The sequence below is a fragment of the Ranitomeya variabilis genome, chromosome 7 (assembly GCF_051348905.1).
Source record: "Ranitomeya variabilis isolate aRanVar5 chromosome 7, aRanVar5.hap1, whole genome shotgun sequence".
Lineage (NCBI taxonomy): Eukaryota > Metazoa > Chordata > Amphibia > Anura > Dendrobatidae > Ranitomeya > Ranitomeya variabilis.
The window spans coordinates 45532543-45557984 of NC_135238.1; the positions used below are offsets into that span (position 1 = coordinate 45532543).

The 25442-nt window shown below is 43.2% G+C and overlaps 1 protein-coding gene across 2 annotated transcripts in view; it reads left to right on the plus strand.

The window, feature by feature from the left end:
* Window positions 1–12464, plus strand: part of LOC143785844 (melanin-concentrating hormone receptor 1-like) — a 61467-nt gene extending 49003 nt beyond the window's left edge. For both annotated transcript variants that reach the window (XM_077274983.1, XM_077274982.1), the window contains exon 2: window positions 5937–12464. In XM_077274983.1, the coding sequence (XP_077131098.1) occupies window positions 5972–6937 (966 nt within the window). In that variant the 5' untranslated portion in view covers window positions 5937–5971 and the 3' untranslated portion in view covers window positions 6938–12464. The remainder of the gene's footprint in view (window positions 1–5936) is intronic.
* The last annotated feature ends 12978 nt before the right edge of the window (window positions 12465–25442 follow it).

The window sequence follows — 25442 nt, forward strand, 5'->3', positions numbered from 1 at the left end:
AGTGCAGTTACCGTGTGCATGGAGGGTGTGGAGACAGATGAATAGTAGGGTGCGGATTCAGAATAATATTTGGGAGGGAACAGGGCAAAGTTAGTTTACTGAGTAGTTGATGTGGTAGGCTTGTTTGAAGAGATGGGTTTTTAGAGTGCGCTTGAATAGGTCAGGGCTAGGTATCAGTCTGGTCGTCTGGGGAAGTGCATTCCAGAGAGCTGGTGCAGCACGAGAGAAGTCTTGGTGACGGAGGTGTGAGGTTTGGATTACGGGGGATGCTAGTCTTAGGTCATTTGTAGAACGGAGGGCATGTGTAGGGCGATAGACAGAGATGAGAGAGGAGATATAAGGCGGTGCTGAACTGTGGAGGGCTTTGTGGGCGAGCGAGGTGAGTTTATACTGGACTCTGTAGCGAATGGGTAGCCAGTGTAATGACTGGCACAAGATGGAGGCATCGGTGAAGCGGCTGGTCAGAAATATGACCCTGGCTGCCGCATTCAAGATGGATTGGAGAGGAGAAAGTTTGGTAAGAGGGAGACCGATCAGAAGAGAGTTGCAGTAGTCCAGACGAGAATGAATAAGAGCGACAGTAAGAGTCAGCAGTTTCAAAGGTGAGAAAAGGTCGGATTCTGGAGATGTTTTTAAGATGCAGGTGACAAGAGTGAGTGAGTGATCGGATACAGGGAGTAAAGTAAAGTTCGGTGTCGAATATGACCCCAAGACAGCGGGCATGCTGCTTGGGAATTATGGTTGAACCCTCCAGGGTAATTTCGATGTTGGGTAGAGTGAGGTTAGTAGAAGGGAGAAACACAAGAAGTTCAGTTTTGGAGAGATTTAGTTTCAGATAGAGGGAGGACATGATGTTAGAGACAGCAGACAGACAATCCTTGGCATTTTTAATGAGGGTAGGGGTAATGTCAGGGGAAGAAGTGTATAATTGGGTGTCATCAGCATAGAGATGCTACTGGAACCCAAATCTGCTGATTGTTTGTCCAATAGGGGCCGTGTATAGAGAGAAGAGGAGGCGGCCTAGGACTGAGCCCTGCGGAACCCCGATAGTAAGGGGACGAGGAGAGGAAGAGGAGCCGGCAAAGGATACAGTGAAGGAGCGGTCAGAGAGGTAGAAGGAGAACCAGGAGAGGGCTGTGTCCTTGAGGCCTATGGAGTGGAGCATAGTGAGAAGAAGCTGGTGATCCACAGTGTCAAATGTGGCAGAGAGATCCAGGAGAATCAGCAGAGAGCAATGGCCTTTGGATTTAGCTGTTATTAGATCATTAGAGACTTTAGTGAGGGCAGTTTCAGTGGAGTGTAAAGAGCGGAAACCAGATTGTAAGGGGTTGAGAAGAGAGTTATCCGAGAGATAGCGGATTAGATGGGAGTGGACCAAGCGTTCCAGGAGTTTAGAGATGAAGGAATGGTTAGAGACAGATCTGTAGTTAGCAGTTCAGTTCTGGTCCAGGGATGGCTTTTTAAGTAAAGGGGTTATGATGGCATGTTTAAATGAGGAGGGAAAGATACCCAAAGAAAGAGAGAGGTTAAATATTTTACTCAGGTGAGTGGTGACCACTGGTGAGAGAGACTGCAGGACATGTGAAGGAATGGGGTCACTGTTGCAGGTTGTAGGCCAAGCAGAAGCGAGGAGGTTGGAAACTTCTTCTTCTGAAACAGGCTCAAAGATGTCTAGTGAGCTTGAGGTGCGGCAGGGAAGGGGATCCAGGCACTGAGGAGATTGAGCTGAGATATGCTGATGGATGTGGTTGATTTTTTCTAGGAAATAAGTGGCCAGATCCTCACCACTGAGATTGGTGATGGGGGCCTGTACTTTAGGTTTTAGGAGGGAGTTTAAGGTTTCAAAAAGTCATTTTGGGTTGTTGGATAGTGAGGTGATGAGGGTGGTGAAGTAGGATTGTTTGGCCAGATAAAGGGCAGGGTTATAGGTTTTGAGCATGAACTTATAGTGGATGAAGTCTTCTGCTAAGAGAGATTTTCTCCACTGCCGCTCTGCACACCTTGAGCAACGTTGAAGAAAGCGTGTTTGCATAGTGTGCCAGGGCTGCCGTTGTCTGTGTCGGGTCTTTCTGCGTGTAGAAGGTGCTGCTTCATCTAGGGCATTCTTCAGTGTATTATTGAAGTGTGACAATGCTAAGTTTGGACAGGAGAGGGAGGAGATGGGGGCTAAAGATGTTTGGAGATTGTCCATAAGCTGCTGGGTATTAATGGAACGTGTATTCCGATAAGTGTGGTAAGTGGGGGTGTCCCAAGTGAGGAGACAATTCTTGACTGAGAAGGAAAGAAGGTTGTGGTCCGAAAGCGGGAGAGGGGAGTTAGTAAAGTCGTGCAGCGATCCGGGACGGGAGAAAACCAGGTCCAGAGTATTCCCGTCCTCATGATTCCCGTCCTCATGCGTAGGAGAATTAGTAAACTGTGAGAGGCCGAATGAAGAAGTTAGAGAAAGAAGATGAGAGGCAGATTGGGAGAGGGGATCATTGATGGGGATGTTAAAGTCTCCTATGATGAGGGTGGGGATGTCACAGGATAGAAATTGAGTAAGCCAGGTGGCAAAGTGGTCTAGAAACAGGTGGGAGGAGCCTGGAGGGCGATAAACAACTGCCACCCGCAAGGAGAAGGGCTTAAAGAGTCTGATGGCGTGGATTTCAAAGGAAGGAAATGTAAGTGAGGGAACCGGGGGGATTTGACCTGGAAAGCACATTGTGATGAAAGGAGCAAACCAACACCCCCACCCTGTCTGTTTTCAGGTCTGGTGGTATGTGAAAATTTCAGCCCACCAAACGAGAGAGCGGCAGCGGCGGTGGTGTCTGAGTGCTGGATCCAGGTTTCTGTAATAGCCAGAAGGTTAAGGGAATTAGAGAGGAAAAGATCGTGAATGTAAGTTAGTTTGTTACACACAGACCATGCATTCCAGAGAGCACAGTGGAAAGCGATAGGAGAAGGCATGCACTGAATGTTAATAAGATTAGCAGGGTTTCTATATGCAGCTGGAGGAGAGTAATGTATGCTGGTGGAGGGAGGCCCAGGGTTGGGGGAGATGTCGCCTGCAACTAGTAAAAGGAGAAAAAAACAGAAAGAGCAGGTGGGATGATTTGTATGAACGTTTTGAGTGCTGCTTGGAGGTAGTGGCTGGTTTGGAGTGGGTAAGAAATGTCAGTAGAGCCTCAGAGTTATACATGGGAGAGGGGAGAAGGGAGGGGTGGATATAGAGAGAGTGCCCAGAATGTGTTAAAGGGCGGGCGAGTTGTGAGAAAGCAGAAGTAAAAACAAATAAGAAGCAGATTGGTATGATCAATGCATAATGTAGTATGACTGACCAAGAAGCATGATTGTTTGAAAAACTTAAGCACCTTACCTGTCTCCTGCCCTGTCCAACTGCCATTGTCTAACTGACAAGCACTTTATACTGTTACACTTAATATCTGTTGCGCACGCGACCCCGCGCGCGTGCTATCCCAGCCAGACTAAATATATATGAAATGAAATGACTGCTAGCATCAGGAACCAAATGGCCACAATCAGCAATTAACCAATTAGCATAAGGCCAGAGCAGGCATTACTATGCAGGGTAAGCAACCAATGCTGAGCAAGGCCATAAAACAGTGGGAAAAAGGAAAAAAAAAAGATAGCTTTGAACACTTTAAATCAGAAACCAAAAACAGAGAGAAAAAAAAATATGCATACAAGATTTTCTGTCAGTACTCACTTCATTTAGTTGTATGCTTGTTTATGTGGCCGATGTAAGTTGGGTTGCTCAGGGGCGTAATCTGGAAAGATATCAGGCAAATTTTGTTGAATTTGATGGACATGCTTTTCTTCAACTGAATTACCCATGTAACTAGATATAAGATTAGGACAATAAACTGATTTTTTTTCTATATGTGAAAACATTTTAATAATCACTTTATCAATGTTAGATCCAGCACATTCAATTGTATCTGCATCCACCCCACCCACCGGAGCCCAGTGACGTCGTAAGAATCTTCAGTGTACCAAATCTTTTCTAAATTGGCATACTAATCTGACAGAGAAAGGAGAGTAGATATTCTGTTGGAATAATATGAAACTTCAGGGACAGACCAAGAAAAAATGTATATCTACATTAAACAATTATATATATATATATATATATATATATATATATATATATATATATATATATATATATATATATATATATATTCAAAGAAGATGAACAGCACAAGTCTCTACTTATCCTTGGGTGCAAAGTCTCCAGGCAACCTGTCCACTGGTTATCCAAAGTCCACAAATTAAAAAAAGAAGGGGGCAGCACTCCATTTTCTTAATAAATGTGCAAGGTTTAATTCAGACCCACCTGTCTGGGCAACGTTTCGGCTCCAAATAAGCCTTTCTCGCCTTGAGAAAGGCTCATTTGGAGCCGAAACGTTCCCCAGACAGGTGGGTCTGAATTAAACCTTGCACATTTATTAAGAAAATGGAGTGCTGCCCCCTTCTTTTTTGAATATATATATATAGATATATAAGCAGTTAAATATTTGATAATGTAGACATTAGAGACTGAAAAAGCATTTACTCACCTTGGAAAGTAAAAGTGCCATGGAGGTAGGAAGGAGCAGAACCCATAGAGTGAGCTCTCATCCTTGTATTACGCCTTTCATAAAAGGCACACAAGTGTATATTCAACTTTTTTTAAACTTCAAGTGCCTTTATGATTTTGACAAAGGGCATCTTCTGCAATCTGTGAGCCATTTATGTACTCACTGTATTAAAGGCGTATGAAAAGCTGTTGTGAATAGGGACTCCCGGCCCTGGAGAATTAAACCGCAGAGCCCAGTTAATATCTATCCTATTAATAAACAGAACATTATGTGCAATTATTTAGATTAGTACTGACGTTCTTTGTTTCTGATTATATAAAAAAAACAAAGCAAAACCTTAAAGAGTAACCATCATTTTAATGATAAATTATTAATAGTGATGAGCGAGTGTGCTCGTTACTCGAGATTTCCGAGCATGCTCGGGTGTTCTCCGAGTATCTTGGGCGTGCTCGGAGATTATGTTTGAGTAGCCGTAGCTGCATGATTTGCGGCTGCTAGACCGCCTGAATACATGTGGGGATTCCCTAACAAACAGGCAACCCCTGCATGTGTTCAGGCTGTCTAACAGCCACAAATCATGCAGCTGCGGGGACACAAACATAATCTCCGAGCACGCCCAAGATACTCGGAGAACACCCGAGCATGCTCGGAAATCTTGAGTAACGAGCACACTCACTCATCACTAATTGTTAAGTATTATTAATTATAAATTTTATAAATCAATGGCATACATGAAAATAATAAACTTATGTAATATATCTTATGAGAAAAATCTGCTTCTCTGTCGACCAAGACTGATAATTCATTTTGAAAATTGTACTTTCACGGGTAAAATGTGTATTCAGTGAAGACAGATTTTTACATTACTGAGATAGGAGATGACAGTTGGGACTAATAAGATTCTATGTGGAGGGAACGAGGGAGGCGTAGAGAGGAGCTAGAGGTAGGGCATCTTCACTCCTCCTCGCCCTCCAGTCTACTAGGAATCTCATCAGTAGCAACTGTTATCTCTTATCTCAGTAATGTAAAAATTTGTCTTCACTGAATACAGATTTTACCTGTGAAGGAACAATTTTGATAATTCTGAATCCTGAGGCCATGTATCACCATATATGATATATTCCAAAACATGTAGATCGCTGACCAGCCAAGCAGCTCTATGACCCTACATACACTTCTTCTGATGTCCTACTTGTGTTACTATCTTAAGAAGCTACAGTACATCAGTTCTTGCCTTTATTCACTAAATATCTTGACATATGTATGCTTGGTCAAGATAATATATAAAAAAGAGCCATAGTGCAGTGCATTGTAGGCAAAGTATATTTTTCTAACCCATTATTTTTCTCATTACAGATCCTAGTGGCAATGTCGCCTATGCCAACGTAATAATGCCAACTGTTTTTGGAATTATTTGCTTGCTGGGAATTATTGGTAACAGTGTCGTCATCTATACCGTCTTCAAGAAATCCAAATTCCGGTGTACCAGCAGTGTTCCTGACATATTTATTATTAACCTTTCAGTGGTAGACTTACTCTTTCTTCTTGGGATGCCTTTCTTGATTCATCAACTTCTTGGTAATGGTGTTTGGCATTTTGGAGAAACCATGTGTACACTTATCACAGCATTGGATACCAATAGTCAGTTTACCAGCACATATATACTCACAGCCATGTCTATTGACCGATACCTTGCAACGGTTTACCCATTTACCTCGGCAAAGTACAGGAAGCCACCTGTAGCCATCATGGTCATTTGCATCCTGTGGGTGCTGTCTCTTCTAAGTATCACTCCGGTTTGGATGTATGCTAGACTTATTTCCCTTCCTGGTGGAGTCCTGGGCTGTGGCATCACCCTACCCAATCCAGAAAGTGATATTTATTGGTACACCTTGTATCAGTTCTTTTTGGCCTTTGCCATCCCATTTGCTGTCATTTCATTAGCTTATAGGAGAATTCTGCTCAAAATGGCTTCCTCGGAAGCGCTCACGGCTCAGAGAAGCTCCAGGATAAGGACCAAAAAAGTGACAAGGACAGCTATAGCCATCTGCTTGGTGTTTTTCATTTGTTGGGCTCCATTTTATGTTCTACAAATAATTCAACTAGTCATGGACCAGCCTACACTAGCGTTTCATTATGCATATTGTGTGGCCATTAGTATGGGCTATGCTAATAGTTGTATTAACCCTTTCATCTATATTATCTTGTGTGAAACCTTTAGACGTAGGTTTATTGTTTCTGTCCGACCAGCAGAAGATCTTCCACCAGGCAGGATCAGGATGAAGTTTGGCACAGATCCTCCATCAGGTAGTGGTCAACCATTGCTTCACCTTGTCCCAGTTTCTTCTGGTAGCTAAGAAAAAGGATTTATAAAGTGACTCCAATGAACATTACTACAGGAACATCCAGATGCATCGTGGTGAATATGACGATTATGCAGTTGTGATAAACTCTACTGTAAATCCCCTTGCCAAGTAATTGGGTAATATCCTTTGGCTCATCCTCTGTTTAGATTGCTTTACATTTCATGTAAAGTTAATTTATAGGCAAGCGACGTTTATTGTGTTTATTAGCATATCTTGGCAAGATTTTGCAGCTTGCACTTTCTGCACACTATGAATGTAAAATGTCTTTACTCATGAAGAGTCCATTTGGATTTTGCAACTCTCACCCTGAGGCTTCTTATCTGTGCACTTGACATGGCTACAGCATAACAAATGAAAATGACTATTGATTTTTTTTTCACAGTTGGTCAAAATGTACTTTTGAAGTTGTTTATTCTGTTTATTTCACGGTAGCTGAGCTACAGCAATCTGTCATATTTGAAATAGGAGAAAAAGCAAGTGTATGTAATGTACTGGAAGCTATTAAACATGTATGGATGGTTATCTGAAGGCATTAGGCGTGTGCAAAGGTATTAAAGCTCCCTATTTCACTGAAAGACAATTCTAGTGATGAGTGTGCACTAAAATGCTTGGATGCTCGTTACTCGAACCGAGCTATGCCTAATGCTCTGATGCATGTTTTGAGTAATGACTATAATGGGAGTCAATGGGAAACCCAAGCATTTTTTTGGCAGACCCTACAAGGAGGTCTGAGGGGCAGTGATAGTGTTGAAATGGATAAAAAAGTGCTGAATAGAAGGCAAACAAACAGCATAGGGAAGACCCCTGGAAGCATCTCTGACTCTCAAATCGCTGCTGAGAACAATAGTGTCACACTGTTGCTCCACTTTAAGGACTGACAATGAAACACTCAAAATCGAAGAGAAATTGGAGTCTACATGAAAAAAATGTTAAACATTCCTTACTGTATAAAACTTGTATAAAAGGCGACATTTAAAAAGGATTTTAAAAAAATTATTTAAGTAAACCAAAATTTTAATTTTTATTAAAACATTGGAAATTTCAGTGGAATTGATTTAAGAAGGAAGCATGAACGGCCAAAAATTAAATGCAAGAGCGACTCAGATATACCATGTATTAGAGATAAAGGAGGGCCACATACACATTCTGTTCAAATTGTCATGTGGTACTCCTAGACTTATAAAGGCTATGCCAAAAACCTGCCAAAAATTACAAGTAGGGTCATCCATATACCCTTGAAGGCACCAACTGTAGTGCCTCATTCAAATATTATAAACAAAGTGTAGTTATGTCACTCGTACACACATAAAAGCTCTGCACACAGTGCAAAGCCTACCAAAAATTACAAACAGGGTCATCCATACACCATTGAAGGCACCAAATGTAGTGTCTCATTCAAATATTGTGAACAAAGTGTAGTTGTGTTACTCTTATACTCATGAAGGCTCTGCACACAGTGCAAAGTCAGATAAAAATTACAAGCAGTGTCATACATAGACCCTTGAAGACAATTAGTGGGGGGCCTCATTGAAATATTGAAGATTAAAAACACTTTATGTGCTGCTGTCATCTGGTGGTGTGGGAAAGTCAAGGCTAATCCAGGCTTAGTTCATTTTTATGCTTATATTTAGGCTCAGGAGTGAGCCTGTCAGCATTGTCTGTTGACAGATGAAAGCACCTGTCTGTTATGACTCCCCCTGCAGCACCAAAAACCCTCTCAGATAAGACATTAGCGGCAGGGCAGCACAATACCTCCAAGGCATAGAAGGACAGCTCATGGCAGTTGTCCTGCTTTGAAACCCAAAAGTTGAAGGTCGCAGAGGAATTAGGGAGTGCACTGGTTTGGTCGGTCATGTATTGCTTGACCATCTTTAAATTTTTTTCCCTCCTTGTCAAAAATTCCCAGTCACCAGGGCTTGGAAGCTGGGAGGATGTCATGAAATTGGACCAGGCTTTTGACAGTGTACCCTTGCCTCTGCTGTACCTGGTGTGAGCCTCTTTCACCTCTCTTCCTTTGTTGCCCCCTGCCGCTAGCATTGTCTGGCAGGTATTTTTGCAACATATTTTCCACAATGGACTTTTGGTATAGCACCATTTTGTATGCTTCTCCGACTCAGGATGAAGAGATGTAAGGTTCTCCTTGTAGCGTGGTTCTAGCAGGGTGAACAACCAGTGCTCTTTTTTGGCCAAGATGAATATAACACAAGGGTCATGGGAAATGCAGCGGTACATAAAGTCACATAAAACACTTCCCTGTCTCCACTATGATGATGACTCTCCATCTCGTCCTCCTCCTCCCTCTCTGCTTCCTCAGCCCATGCAGGTAGGAGAGACAGGGTGAAGCATATTTGGGTACTAGTCTCTGTTGCGCTAGCGGCCAGCTCCTATTCCTTCTCAGCCTCCTCCTACTCATTGCTACCCAATCCGCGCTGAGCAGATGAGATGAGGCTGGGCAGGGTAGTGTCTCCCTGTCTCATGTCTTCCTCCATCTCCACCTGGGCCGCATACAAAGCTTCATCTTTAATTGTGAGTAGTGACTGTTAAAGTAAAAGTGGTATTGTTGCTTTGATTATAGCATCATCGCCGCTCACCATCTTTATTGAGTCCTCAAAGTCTTGAGGAGCTGCACAAAGGTCAGACATCCATGCCCACTCTTCAGTTGTTATGTGCAGTGTCTGACAAGAATACCGACGGGTGTGTTAGAGCTGGTGTTCAACAACAGGCCTCTGCTGCTCAAAAAGCCTTGCCAGCACGTGCAATGTGGAGTTCCAGCGCATGTTGCACACCAGTCGGTGAGCTGAACTACTGAGTTGAACACGTGGGCCAAGCATAGTACGTGTTTGAGCTTGCCAACTTTTTAGCCACCACCGGCCATTATCACACATGACCATGTCTGGTTGTAGGTTCAGCGGTGAGAGACACAGATCTGTCTGGTGTGTTATTCCTTTCAACAACTCTGCGGTGGTGTGATGTGTGTCTCCTAGACAAATTAGCTTCAGCAGAGCCTGTTGCTACTGCTTCGCTGAGGCAGTGCTATAGACCTTCCAGCTTCCGACTGATGTGGATGATGTGCTCTGAGATGACAAATCGGAGATGGAGGAAAAGGAGAAGCAGGAAAGCATGCAGGAACTGGTGTAGGTGGTGGAGGAAACCCTGAAAAAAGTAGCCTCAGCCTCCACAAAGTTAACCCAGTGTGTCATCAGGGAAATTTAGCATCCCTGGCCACAAGCACTTGTCCACGTGTCAGTGACTTCCTCATCCACCACCTCTTTTTGTACTGCCGCACCCTGGTCCTCCTGACTTGTTGACTTTACAACAACATGACTTATCGGCAACTGTCTCATCATTATCTACTTCCTTAGACAACATTTTCTATTCCCCACCATCATCTTCTTGTGACCGTGGCTGCTCTAAGTTTTGTGCATCACTAAACAGCAAGTTCTCCTGTTGATCTTGTAAAATGAAGGGAGAGAGGCCACAATCAAGAAATCATGATGTAAAGAGCTTCTCGGAGTATCTTAGTATGGGATTACTGGTCTCCTGGGACTCGACATGGTGGGAGGAAGGAGGATCAGGGTGTGGATTAAGTTATACAGACTCTTAGCTGGTGAGACTGGACCGTGTGGAAGACTGGGTGGTGCTGGCAAACATGCTGGAAGCATTATCTGTTCGCACTGGTCTGGCTTCAGAAGTGGTGTCCCATGCCTCCCTGCAAAGTGGGACAGGAAGCTATATGTCATGGATGGCTATGTTTCTTGTGCTCCAGCAGCACTGGAATTTAAAACAAAGTAGGTTAACTGTATGGATGACGATACAGTAAATTTTTTCACAAAAAAATAAATATTTGGTCACCTGCAGCAGACAAAGCATTTTTTTTTTAGTTTAAAACCACTGTAATTTATCACAAAGAAGGTTAAGCTGTATGGATGACAATACAGTCAATTTTGTCACACCAAAAAAAAAGTATGTTCACCTGCAGCAGCTATATATTTAAAAATGAACTGCAAAGCCCTAAGCCCTGCCTAGAGGCTGCATTCAACCACTCTCCCTGCACCAGCAGCTGGCCCTAGGCTAAATGCAGGATGTATTGCATAGAAATGGTAGAGCACAAAGTTAGCCCTTGAAAGAACTTTTAGTATGGTGGTATCACCACTAGAGGACTCTGATTCCTGAAACTGTGCACTCAGGCCTAGACTCTCTCCATCTAATCAGAACTGTCCCTAAGCAGTGTAATGGCGTCAGTATGCCGAGCGTTGCGGCGCTGGTCCTTTTATAACCTCTGAAGAGGTAATGCAGCCAACCAATCACAAAATGCCACTACCAAGATGGCTATAACATTACAGTGTCTGGCAGGCAATCTCCGCTTGTTTATTGGCTGTTTTACAGGTGCCGGACATGCGGGTGGGGATTCGAGCATTAAATCCAAGCACCAGACAATGCTTGTCGAGTGCCGAGCACATCCGAGCACCTAGATACTCAAGTGATATTCAAATACGTTCATTTATTACTAGATAATACTAATTTAAGGACTGAAACATGACCAAAGGAGTTGTCTGGATTGATTAATCCAGCTCCTTAGTAGTAAACTGATCAAAGACTGCTTCCAATGAACAGCTGTAATTTGTGAGGAGTGAAATATTACACAGTTCTTATTTAAATCAATGGGATGTCCATATAACAAATGAACCCCTCTCTATCTTACTAATGAGAGTCCTGAATGTGTAATCATCTATTAATTCAGAATTTTCTACTGAGGTAAATTAAAAAAGTTTTTTTAACACAGATTTTTTCTTGGAGCTTATCCAAAAATGAACTACTTCTCTACGTACTGCAAGGAAAATTTATCAAGCAATTTGCGCCAATTTTTGAAAATGATGATGTATGCCATAAAAATAATCTGTGATTTTTCTCGCCAATTTTGATGTGTCATGAAAGGCCATATTCATCAACATACTCTAGCAGCCATAGATTTCAGTTTCTGTCTTAAGGACAGTCCAAGCCCGCATCTTAGGGCTCATACTCAATCAAATTTCACTCTTATACCAATGCTAATGTATGAGTCCACAGATCGGACTGAGAAAAACAATCTCAGCATGCTGCGGTTATCCTTGTATCTCAGACAAGACTCGCCAATGCAAGTCAATGGGTGTGATAAAAAAAATTGCACGGCGCTCGGAACATGCGAGTGCCATCCGATTATTAGACACCCATGTCCTTGAAAGCCCGACATTTCATCTGCTGCGTACAGTAAAATCACATACAGTAGGGAAAATAAGTATTTCATACACTGCCGATTTTGCAAGTTTTCCCACCTACAAAGAATGGAGAGGTCTGTAATTTTTATCGTAGGTACACTTCAACTGTGAGAGACAGAATCTAAAAATAAAGACCAGAAAAACAAATTGTATGATTTTTACATAATTAATTAGCATTTTATTGCATAAAATAAGTATTTGCTAAAATAGAAAAACAGAACGTAATATTTGGTACAGAAACCTTTGTTTGCAATTACAGAGGTCAGACGGTCAGAGGTTTCCTGTAGTTCTTGACCAAGTTTGCACACATTGCAGGAGAGATTTTGGCCCACTCCTCTATACAGATCTCCTCCAGATCTTTCAGGTTTTGGGGCTGTCGCTGGGCAACATTAAGTTTCAGCTCCCTCCAAAGATTTTCTATTGGGTTCATGCCTGCAGATTGACTAGGCCACTCCAAGACCTTGAAATGCTTATTACGGAGTCACTCCTTAGTTGCCCTGGCTGTGTGTTTCGTGTTATTGTCATGCTGGAAGACCCAGCCACGACCCATCTTCAATGCTCTTATTGATGGAAGGAGGTTATTGGCCAAAATCATGCGATACATGACACCATCCATCCTCTCTTCAATATAGTGCAGTCGTCCTGTCCTCTTTGCAGAAAAGCATCACCAAAGTATGATGTTTCCGCCACCATGCTTCACGTTTGGGACGGTGTTCTTCGGGTTGTACTCATCCTTCTTTTTCCTCCAAACATGGTGAGTGCAGTTTATTACCAAAAAAGTCCTATTTTCGTCCTATGTGGTCTCATCTGACCACATGACCTTCTCCCATGCCTTCTCTGGATCATCATAGTTTTATTATACATTGAGTCTTCATCAGCAGCCCATTGAATGACACCTCCATCACGTTCCATATCCCTCTTTGTCTCTTGGCGACTGGTGTATTGCAGCAGATGATATTACGTGATAAATATTGCCTCAGTGCAACCTTACCTGGTGAGTGCATTCCTTATTCCTTTATCCTGTTATCATCATATAAGCCCCTAATACACTCTTCAGTGTCCCAGTCTTTTTAACCGCATTCTCTGGATCATCCAGATAGTCATTGGTAAACTTCAAACGGGCCTTGCCCTGCAGGATTTTAATCCATGTCAGCGTAGTGTGTTACTAACGGTAATGTTTGAGACTGTGGTCTCCGCTCTCTTCATTTCATTGACCAAGTCCTCCACTGTAGTTCTGGGCTGATTCCTGACCATTCTCAGAATCATCCTTACCCCATGAGGTGAGATCTTGCATTGAGCCCCAGACAGAGGAAGATTGACAGTCATCTTCTGTTTCTTCCATTTTCTAATAATTACACCCACGGTTGTTACCTTTTCACAAAGCTGCTTGCCTATTGTCCTGTAGCCCATCCCAGCCTTGTGCAGGTCTACAATTTTGTCCCTGGTGTCTTTACACAGCTCTTTAGTCTTTTCCATGGTGGTGTGTGTGATTGATTGAGTGTGCGGACAGGTGTCTTTCATACAGGTATTGAGCTCAAACAGGTACAATTAATACAGGTAATGAGTGCAGAGTAGGAGGGTTTCTAAAAGAGAAACTAACAGGTCTGTGAGAGACAGAATTTTTGCTGGTTGGTAGGTGATGAAATACATATTTTTAATTTTATTCTGTCTCTCAAAGTTGAAGTTACCTACGATAACTACGAGACTTCTCCATTATTTGTAGGTGGGAAAACTTGCAAAATCGGCAGTGTATCAAATACTTATTTTCCCTACTGTATACATAGAATAGATAGATATAAAGCTGTCAGTGACATATATAATTATAACAGTTCGTATGTAGCTTAATGTACATGATTTAATTAATAAGTGAATAATTTTCTGAGAAAACAGTGAGGGATCCCCGACATTTTATTAACCAGTAGAGGGAAAGCAAACAGCTGGGGGCTTATAGCCTGAGAAGGGGGTAGTACCCATGTAGCTTCCTAGGCTATTATCAGCTCACGGCTGTATACCTAGCCTTTACTGGTTATTAAAATGGGGACTGCCAAAAAATGACTTGGGCCCCTCTATAATTAATAACCAGCTAAGGCTAGACAGACAGCTGCGGGCTGATTTTAATAGGCTAGGAAAGGGCTATGGATATTGGCACCGTCCCTGACTAAAACATCAGCTGTTAACCACCCCAGAAATGGCACATTCATAAGATGTGCCAAATCTGGCACTTAGGCCTTGCTCTTCCCACTTGCCCTGTGGCAGCGGCAAGTGGGGTGATATGGTTGGGGTTGATGTCACCTTTTGTATTGTCAGGTGACATGAAGCACAGGGTTTAGTAATGGAGAGGCATCTATAAGACACCCCCATTACTAACCCCATAGTCATATAGTAAATAACAACACCCTAAATAAAGTCCTTTATTTGAAATAATGGCACAGACTCCTTTATTGAATTAAAAATAAAAAACACTTATACTCTCCTTTACGTTCAGTCCACCATTTTTAGTCTGTGAGGAGGCCAATATACATGGCCCCTTCCAAGCCTATTAATATCTGCCTGCAGTTGTCTGCCTAACCTTTGCTGGTTAATAATTATAGGGGGACCCTGCATCATTTTTTTGGGGGTCCCTCATTTTAATAACCAGTAATGACTTAGTAGACACCTATGAGCTGATATTAACAGCCTGGGAAGCTTCATGTTAGTTACCCTCTTCCCTGGCTATAAACATCAGACCACAGCTGTCCGCTTTCCCTCTGCTGGTTAATAAAATTTTGTGTGATCCCATGTCATTTTTTTCATAAAATAATTTATTTAGTAATAAAAGACATATACAGTAAGCTACACATGCAAAGCACTTATTATATATATCACTCATATATCTGTCTATCTATAGAATTACTCTAAGTAAAATCTCATGTTAAAATTGCATTGCATACAGATTGCATTTGCATGTCATTCGGATGCTAGGTTATAAAAATCAGATTGTGCTCGTATGAAAATCGCATGCCACTTGCATGACTCGTCCCACTTTTCAGGAACAATATTGGACCGTTTTGTTACAGTGATGGGTATGAGCCCTTACTCCATATTAATATCTCTTTGAGTCCTTTTAAATCTCCCCCTTCTTGTGTTTTTCTTATGTACTTTTTTGTTTTTCAAGTTTTTCCCAGTTCCCAAGTCCCATAGACTTACATGGGTGCGCGCGATCCGATTTTCACAGCCATTAGCAGCATGCTGCAATTGTTTTTGCATGCTGAATAGGTATGAGAAAATAATTGCAAATGTGCACTGCCCCATAGAATAACACTTGGCCCAGTGCAATCCAAAATTTTTTTTATCGGATTGCACTCGTCCGATTTATTTGCTCCTGTGAGCGATCCCTAAGGCCGATTTCTCATTGTAAACCTAAATTTTAATATAAACACTGCAAAAAATATAAATTTCTTTTGTAACTTGTGTTGTCGTTTTTCAGACTGTTTATTTTTATAGTGTTTGCTGATGGTGGCCTTACTGTACCAAATCTATTACACAAAATGACTGGGTTCACACTTACATTTGGCAATTCTTTTTATCTATCTGTTTTAGGAACCGACAAATGGAATTCATGGGCAAAATAGATCAGTTGCATACCTGGCACAAGTAAACAGAGGGACCCCATTAATTACTATGTCGTCTGCTATATGTTCGTTTATGTGTATATGCACACGTTCCGTAGTTGCAGGAGAAAAATCATTAAAAAGTTCTACCTGCTGCATTTTATGTTCTATTAAATTGACGCTTAGTGAAATCTACAGACCCCATAATAATCAATGGAGCTACTCTACTTCCATTTACTTCTGTTATTCAATAGATATGTTTTGGAAATTAATTTGGTCTGTCTTTTCCCTAAAACTGAACAAAGAAAAAGAATTCCCGTACCCAGGTGTAAACGTCGCCTAAAGGTTCAATCTAAATTAATTGTATAAAAATATGCAAATCCACAAAAAATGAATTGGCTGTATTCGTGGCTTGGTCTCCATGTGCCCAGATAACTACTGTTCTGTGTTTCGATGTTGTCAGTGTTTCTGTTTTTGATAAAGTTATATGTGAAAAATAAATGTGAAGTTATGGTAATGTTTTTATCAACGGACATTGTATTACCCCACACTTAAGATAAAAATGAGTATGAATAATGTCGGCGCCTTAAAAATTCATGTATCAACCAGAAAACTGGCCCCGTTTTCCTTAGCAACCAATTAGAGTGGAGCTTTCATTTTTTTAAACCTGTATTAGAAATGTAAGCTGAGCTCTGATTGGTTGCCATGGACAACGAGGCCTGTTTTTTTTTCTCAGATTTTTTGAGACCTGAGTGAGGCCTATTTTTCAATGGCTGATATTGTGGAATAATAAATAATACCGCAGTTCATTCAGCTTCTTTATTATTCTGTGTAAAATGAAGTAAAAAAAAAAAACATTACAAAGCAGTTTGGCTCAGTTTTTATCTTTTGCTCTGCTGTCATCTGTACCTGCTTTTTTTTGGCATGAATGACAGCAGTGGCGTGAATGAAATGCCTGAGGGCATGCTGGAGCTTTTCATCGAATCTCTGTGAATGGTTTTCAGGATGATTTCCTTCAGTTTTTCTGAGCATTCACAAACAAGCAGCACAAAAATAGTGATAAAATATATGGAAATGGAAGTAGGTCAGGACTTCACAAAGCAAATTCAGTGAATTACCATTTTTATATTTGCTCCTAATTTATTTATTAAGCATTACTTATATAGCGCTATCATATTCTGCATTCTTTATGCAGCGCCCCAGAGTCCTGGTCGTTGCAGTACTGTGGCTCCGCCGCTAAGGGGGGCTATGGTACGTCTGATGGCACTGAAGGAGTTCATCTGACCAGGTATCACAGACACCAATACATTTCACAGTCTGGCCTCCAGGGGGAGCTAAGGGTACTATTCATTAGGCCACTCCTCACAGTCTGGTAAAACTGGGGGTTAGGCAGGAAGTGAGGGAGAACGCTGACTGGGTTGGAACCAGACAACACCTTGTGGCAGAGGGTGTTGTAGGGGAAGATTCGGTAGGGTCCCTGTCAGGGGTGGGATCCTGACAGAGGCCTGGCAAACAGAGAGAAAGCTACGGGACCGCGCCTGCACTTCATAGCGGCGGTGCCCTAAGAAAGGACAAGAAGCGAGATTTATTGTGCTGAGTGAGAAACGAGATCAACGCAACAGGGAGAAATACCAGTAGGAGTCGTGCTGTTAGACCGAGGCAACATCCTACTGAGGCGTAACTAACCGGTGGCCGGAACGCCGAGGAAGTACAGAGCTCTAAGCATTACTTCAAACCAACGGCAGGACAGAGAGCTATAGGCTGGCTGTCTCACCTACATCACCTACGCAGACATAGGGGGCAACTTGTGGAGAGGGGCGACTCTAGGGTCCCGGAAGAGCTCCGAGCCTTCCCGTCATACGGGTGCGTCCTACCATAAGATCTGGGGGACGAGATTAAGAAGAACATCAGAATCGAGTTGTTGTGAGGGAACACGAGAAACAGACACAACAGTTGTGGGGACTATCCCGTAAGCACAGCAGGGTAGGACCACAACACATAAGCGCTAGAAGGAAGGCACAGATTTCCACCTGCAAAATGGCTTGTGAAATTTATGAAAAAACACATGAGATTCTTAGCACAATATTTGGCCAAAAATTGTGAGCCCATCCACCAAACGTCAAGGTAATCTCAAAACGCACAAGCCATTATGCTATTCACGTTTCATATATTGCACATTTCCTTGACTTAGCACAGAATATTTTGAGTGCAGCCATTGATCTATTTTGCTATATGACTTTTCTGGTTATGCACCAGTTCAGACTATATTATTGTTCAGTCAGTTTCTTATATTTACTATGTACCATTTGTTCTGACTTGAACGTCCCGCCCTTCACCATGCTGTGATTTTAATTACATCCAAACACAGTTGTTTCTGAGCTTCCTATATAAGCAGGCTTTATCATGTTACTAGCCATAGGTAAGTGTTCACACTAGGCAGTCAGCTCAGGTACCCATCCGTTTTGAGATTACCTTGACGTTTGGTGGATGGGCTCACAATTTTTGGCCAAATATTGTGCTAAGAATCTCATGTGTTTTTTCATAAATTTCACAATCCATTATGCTATTCACATTTCATATATTGCACACTTCCTTGACTTAGCACAGTATATTTTGAGTGCAGCCATTGATCTATTTTGCTTTAGCACTTTGGACCCAGCATATGTTCGCTATTGAACGCAGGTAAATCCGCTTGTGTTAACTGAACCCTGCTGATTTACCACGTACATTCTGTTGACTCCATTACCGTTGTGGAGACTAGCGTCTCCAAAGAGAAATTGCCATGCTGCGGTCTGGAAAGACGTGCCGCATATCAGTGTCCGCGGTTGATCCGAAGGCACACATGCATGCATAATGGACATGGGATTTCTAGAAATCCCATCAACTATGCTGTAACATCTGGCTGCCGTAGACTTGAAGCTGCAAACCTACAGCAATTCCTGATCATGGGCACGTAACCTAAGGGTATGTGTCCACGTTCAGGAAACGCTGCGTTTTTGACGCAGTGTTGAGCCGCAGCGTCAAAAATGCAGCGTCCAGATGTTACAGCATAGTGGAGGGGATTTAATGAAATCCTGTCTCCACTGTGCATTAAAAAACGCATGCGTTTTTCCCGCAAAAGCGCACATGCGTTGCGTTTTTTCAGAGCGCAGCATGTTGCTACAATGAGCAAAACACGCAGGAACACCGCAGGTGACCTGCCAGTGACCTCAGGTGCATTTTTGGTCAGGATTTTACCTGCATAAAATCCTGACCAAAGCCTGAAGCAAACCTGACCGTGGACACATAGGGTATGTGTCCACGTTCAGGATTGCATCAGGATTTGGTCAGGATTTTCCATCAGTATTTGTAAGCCAAAACCAGGAGTGGGTGATAAATACAGAAGTGGTGCACATGTTTCTGTTATACTTTTCCTCTAATTGTTCCAACCCTGGTTTTGGCTTACAAATACTGATGTAAAATCCTGACCAAATCCTGATGCAATCCTGAACGTGGACACATACCCATAGGGTATGTGTCTACGTTCAGGTTTGCTTCAGGCTTTGGTCAGGATTTTATGCAGGTAAAATCCTGACCAAAAATGCACCTGAGGTCACTGGCAGGTCACCTGCGGTGTTCCTGCGTGTTTTGCTCATTGTAGCAACATGCTGCGTTCTGGAAAAACGCATCGCATGTGCGTTTTTGCGGGAAAAACGCATGCGTTTTTTAATGAACAGTGTAGACGGGATTTCATGAAATCCCCTCCACTATGCTGTAACATCTGGACGCTGCGTTTTTGACGCTGCGGCTCAGCGCTGCGTCAAAAACGCAGCGTTTCCTGAACGTGGAAACATACCCTGAAGGTATGTTTCCACGTTCAGGATTGCATCAGGATTTGGTCAGGATTTTACGCACGTAAAATCCTGACCAAATCTGCACCTGAGGTCACTGGCAGGTCACCTGCGTTGTTCTTGCGTTGTTTCAGCATTGTAAGGACATGCTGCGTTCTGAAAAGACGCTCCACATGTCCGTTTCCGCGGGTCTGCCGCATGCATCTTTTAATGCATAGTGGAGACAGGATTTCATGAAATCCCCTCCACTATGCTGTAACATCTGGATGCTGCATGTTTGACGCTGCGGCTCAACGCAGCGTCAAACACGCAGCGTTTCCTGAATGTGGAAACATACCCTAAGGGTATGTGTCCATGGTCAGGATGGCCGGCGGTATCGCCGCTCGGCGCTAAGCCCCCCCCCCTTTCTGGGACGCGATGATGCCGGATGTGTTAACTGTACACATCCGGGATCATCGCTCTCTCCCATAGGGCCCTGTGATATGCCTTGCGGGGACGCTGCGTCCCCGCAAGGTGTACGGACATGCTGCGATCTGAAAAGACGCGCAGCATGTCCGGAGTCGCAGGGAAGACGGATGCGGGTTTCCACGCATAGTGGACACGGGATTTCCAAAAATCCCCTCCACTATGCTGGAACATCTGGACGCTGCGTGTTTGACGCTGCAGCGTCAAACACGCAGCGTTTACTGACCGTGGAAACTCACCCTAACGCTTCCAAAAATGCCAAACAGTTGAAAGAAGTGAGCTGCTCAATCTTCAGCCATTTTCTACTCTATATATACTTTTACTTTACAATACAAGTCAATGGAAATTCTCACAAGGCTCCCAGAAAACGCCTGGGTTTGAGCGTTTTCGCTTGAAAAACCACGGTTTCTTTATTCTTAAATAAAGTTAAACATTTTTCCGAAAATACCAGTAAAAAAAGCCACAAAAATGTTGGAAACATGCAAGAAAATGTAAAAAATTTGCTCAAGAAGCTATAAAAATCCACTAAAAAGACACTTCAGGGAAAAAAAATTCTGACATTTACTGAATTAATTAATTAATATTAAAGACGTCTTTCAACTGTTTTCTTACCTAACAAAGACGTTATGGATGTTTTTTGTGCAGCTGAAAAAAACAAACAGATCTGGTTGCTAATATTGAAGTCTTTGCAAAATGGATAATAAGGAATGGTCATCTGTTATGTCGTGCGTCAGTGGATCAGGTTTTTAAGCACAGAACGCTAGAGGCATTCTGTGATGCTTCTTGTTTAAAATGATCCATTACAAATGGAGAAAAGACCGATGCATTAGGCTATGTTTCCACGTTCAGTAAACGCTGCTTGTTTGACGCTGCGCAGCGCTGCAGCGTCAAACAAGCAGCGTCCAGATGTTCCAGCATAGTGGAGGGGATTTGATGAAATCCTGTCTCCACTATGCGTGGAAACCCGCACGCGGCGGCCCTGCGACTCCGGACATGCTGCGCGTCTTTTCAGATCGCAGCATGTCCGTACACCTTGCGGGGACGCAGCGTCCCCGCAAGGCATATCACAGGGCCCTATGGGAGAGAGCGATCATCCCGGATGTGAAGAGTTAACACATCCGGCATGATCGCGTCCCAGAAAGGGGGCGGGGCTTAGCGCCGAGCGGCTTCGCCGCTGCGGCGATCCCGCCGGCCATCCTGATCGTGGAGACATAGCCTTACAGAAAATAGTGCTCTGTAATGGATTCAGCGTTTTTAATAATAGTAAATAGTTTACAAATAGATAGTAACTGGACATGTGAATAGAGCCTAAAGAGTAGCTTCAGGAAGAATGGGAAGATATATTCTCCCTCTGCACATGCTGCAGGGCAGGCTGGCGGACAATGTGCAGGGGCAGGTAGATCAGCGTACTGGCTGTGTAGTGAGCAGTGATTATTACAGCATACTGCACTTCCCCGATGACTAAAAGTGAGCAGCTGATGGAAGAATATAACTTTATTTTCCCCCTGTAGCCGCACTTTCAGATATACTGCCAAAGATGATTATGTGATACTTGAAGATTACCACTATATTTGCAGGTAAATACTGGTTTTGTAAGACAGGTTCCCTTTAATTCTGGTACCTTTTATTGTAGCAAAGGGCACTATGGTTGAACTCAAACTCAGGGCCCAAGTGCATCAGCTAGCTCTGCACTCGAAAAATTACGCTACTGCAACAAATCATGGACTAATGTGCAATCACCAATTTAGAAGTAAACTCTACAAATGCTTCCCTGGGCATGTAATGACTCAGTTCAACAAGCCAATAATTGGGAATGAGCATTCATTAGAACACTCGTTGTCCAATTATAGGATTGTGGAAGGGCTCGTTAGTTGTCTGTGCAAATCGATCAAAGCACAGACCGCAATGCATGAACTGGCCGCTTCTATCCCGACCCGAGCATCACAGTCTCCTAGACATACAGTATACTGCAGTCCTTGCTCAGACCAATTTGTATGGACGCCTGCACGAGCCCTAAATATGCTGGCAATCATCCGACAAACAAACAAAACACTGGTGCATCAAGCTATTGGATTGTTCACTCTGGCATTAAAATCATTGTGGGCAGCACCTCACATTCTGTGTGAACAGCAGATGTGCTGCCGAGAGCGATGATATTCTATGCTCATAGTAGTATCATACTGAGGCCGGTTTCACACGTCAGTGGCTCCGGTACGTGAGGTGACAGTTTCCTCACGTACCGGAGACACTGACACACGTAGACCCATAAAAATCAATGCATCTGTGCAGATGTCATTGATTTTTTGCAGACCGTGTCTCCGTGTGCCAAACACGGAGACATGTCAGTGTTCGTGGGAGCGCACGTATTACACGGACCCATTAAAGTCAATGGGTCCGTGTAAAACATGGACCACACACGGACCTTCTCCGTGTGCAGTCCGTGTGGCGTGCAGGAGACAGCGCTACAGTAAGCGCTGTCCCCCCCACATGGTGCTGAAGCCGGAATTCATATCTTCCCTGCAGCAGCATTTGCTGCATAGAAGATATGAATAATAGTGTTTAAAAGAAAGATCTATCTGTCCGCCGCCCTCCCACCCCCTGTGCGCCCCCCCGCTGTTCTGAAAATACTCACCCACTTCCCTCGTTGGCTGTCGCTGCTTCCTGGTCTGGCCGCCCCTTCTGCTGTATGCGGTCACGTGGGGCCGCAGATTAGAGTCATGAATATGTGGCTCCACCTCCCATAGGGGTGGAGCCGCCTATTCATGACTGTAAATGAGCGGCCCCACGTGACCGCATACAGGAGAAGATGGGGCCAGACCAGGAAGCAGCGACAGCCAACAAGGGAAGCGGGTGAGTATTTTCAGAACAGCGGGGGGTGCACAGGGGGTGGGGGGGCGGCAGACAGATAGATCTTTCTTTTAAACACTATTATTCCTATCTTCTATGCAGCAAACGTTGCTGCACAGAAGATATGAATCGCGGCTTCAGCACGATGCAGGGGACAGCGCTAAACTTTAGCGCTGTCTCCTGCACGCTCCGTGTGGTACCCACTCGCCACACGGGTGGCACACGTGTGCCGCACGTATGGCCTACGTGAGCTCACGGGCACACGGACACGGATAACTCCGGTACCGATTTTTTCCGGTACCGGAATTATCTGGACGTGTGGGACAGCCCTGACAGTGATTTGTGAATGTAGAATTCTGGTTAGACTGTCTAAACAGGCCATTTATCGAACGCTCATTGGCTTGTATGTAGTCGATCGGCAGTTGTTTAACAACTACCTGTCACAGATGTAAATGCACCTTTAAAGTGACCTGTACCTTAGTTTACTAATGTGAGGCAGTGACCGGTGTCATATGCGAGGGTCGCTATGTATTCCACATCATGCTCACAGAAGCGTATTGAGGCCATGGAAGTGTAATGCAGTCACAGGCATAGCTGTGATTGCAGTGCAAAATAAAAGTAAGAATTGGACTTGGGCAAGCTATTTGCTCAAGGCAGATTTAAGGAAAACCTGCCATGGGCTTTTACTGTATTGTTGAAGCAGACTACAGGACGGTAGTGGGGCAGTCCGATTCCTCCCGGCCGGGTCTTCCATATGGTCTACGGCCACAGGTTGCTGGTAAGAACCCTGCAGCAGAGGGTTGGGTGTGTCAGTTTGGTTTTTGCAAGTGTGCAGAGCAGAAGGCTCTGCCAAAGCTTCAGCCTGTGTGAAGCAACATGGAGCCAAGCAGAGCCAAAAGGCCTGGCACCCCTCAGCACAGCGTACACGATGGCGCAGTCGCCCACGGAAACAGTCCCAGTTACAGACTATCTTTCTTCCCGGCTGTAATCCAGAGGATCCTATTTGCTTTCTGTTTGTGAGTACGCTGACCATTAAAAGAGACTTTGTTTTTGAACTTTCCTGGGTCACTGCCTGTCTGTCTCACTGTACCAACCCCGCTGCACTACACTGAATAAACAAAGACTGAGACTACAGGACCATCAGTGCACTAGCAGTTTAAGGTTTCACTATGTGAAAAATCTCTTATTTTTAATGATATGTTGCTCATACTGAGGGCTTCTAAGATTGTTGGAAAACCCCTTTAATATACTTCTTTATTTATTTTGCAAAGTTAACAATTAGAAAATCAAGGATAACAAGTGGAGAAAACTGTGAAGAATTAATGCAAATAACCAGGCGCCAAAAATTAAAGACATTTTTAACCATAGGAGATCTAAAAAAGGAGGTTTCATGTATACATGTAGACATACAAAAATAAGAGAGAGTAGAGGCAACAGAGGAAAAATTAGGAAGTCTTGAAATTTCAATCGAAAAAGTATCTCAAGAGCGCAGAGATCTAAAACAAGCTAGCAAGCAACTGAATGAAAAACTAACAGGTCATGAAAATTGGTTTTACAGATTGACTGTGAAATAGCTGTAGTTCCTGGAGGAATCAGCGGAAAATAATAAGGTACAGTTTCAGCAAGAATAGTTTAAACAGAACTATGGAGAGGCTTTTTCGCATTTTCAAACTTTATGGAGAGAACACTTAGTATCTCTTTGAATCCCCCTACACAGCGTTCTCTGCCTATACCTGTTTCGGTAAAGATGTTGATGTAAGAAAGCAGAGATAAAGTTTGAAGACCAAATACTAAAGTTCAGGAGTCGAGTTGGGTTGGAAATGCTATAAGACTCGTTACAGATATGCATCCCAAACACAGAAAGCTAGGACAGGGAATGTAAAAGTCACCTGTGGGGACAAAATATCTAATTCTCGAATCAATTTCCTGCAAAACTACAGGGGGTCTATAAGGATAAATTTAATTTATTTTCCAAAGCAATGGTCTAAGTAAAGAGCAATTTGTACATTAGATAGAAAATTAGTGGGCCTTTTCAATAACATGGGGGCTGGCGGGCACCATGTTGGGTAAAGAGTAGGCCTTGGTAAGTATTGGGTCAACTAATGGGAAGGAGGAAGGTTGAGGAGAGGTTTTTTTGTTTCTATTTTGAGGGGATTAAGAGATTGTCTCGGACTATTTTATTCTTTTTTACTGTGGGAATACAATCTGTTGTGCCTGTCGTAGATCTCTGCCAACACAGAGCAGTCACGGACCGTTCCTGCCGGTGATTCATGGCCTTGCCTTGACGTCACATCGACAGTTCAACACCTTTAAATGGTTGAACTTATTTTATGAAATGTTACAGGCTTTAGGGATAAATTGAAGAGGTTGGCGAAGTTTAACCTTCTACAATTACACAGTCCGGATGTAATCTGTCTTCAAGAGATGTACTTGACTAGGGTCAATCTAATTGGGTTAGAAAGAGAGGCTTTATAACAACATAACTCTTGCTATTCCTCATACACTAAGG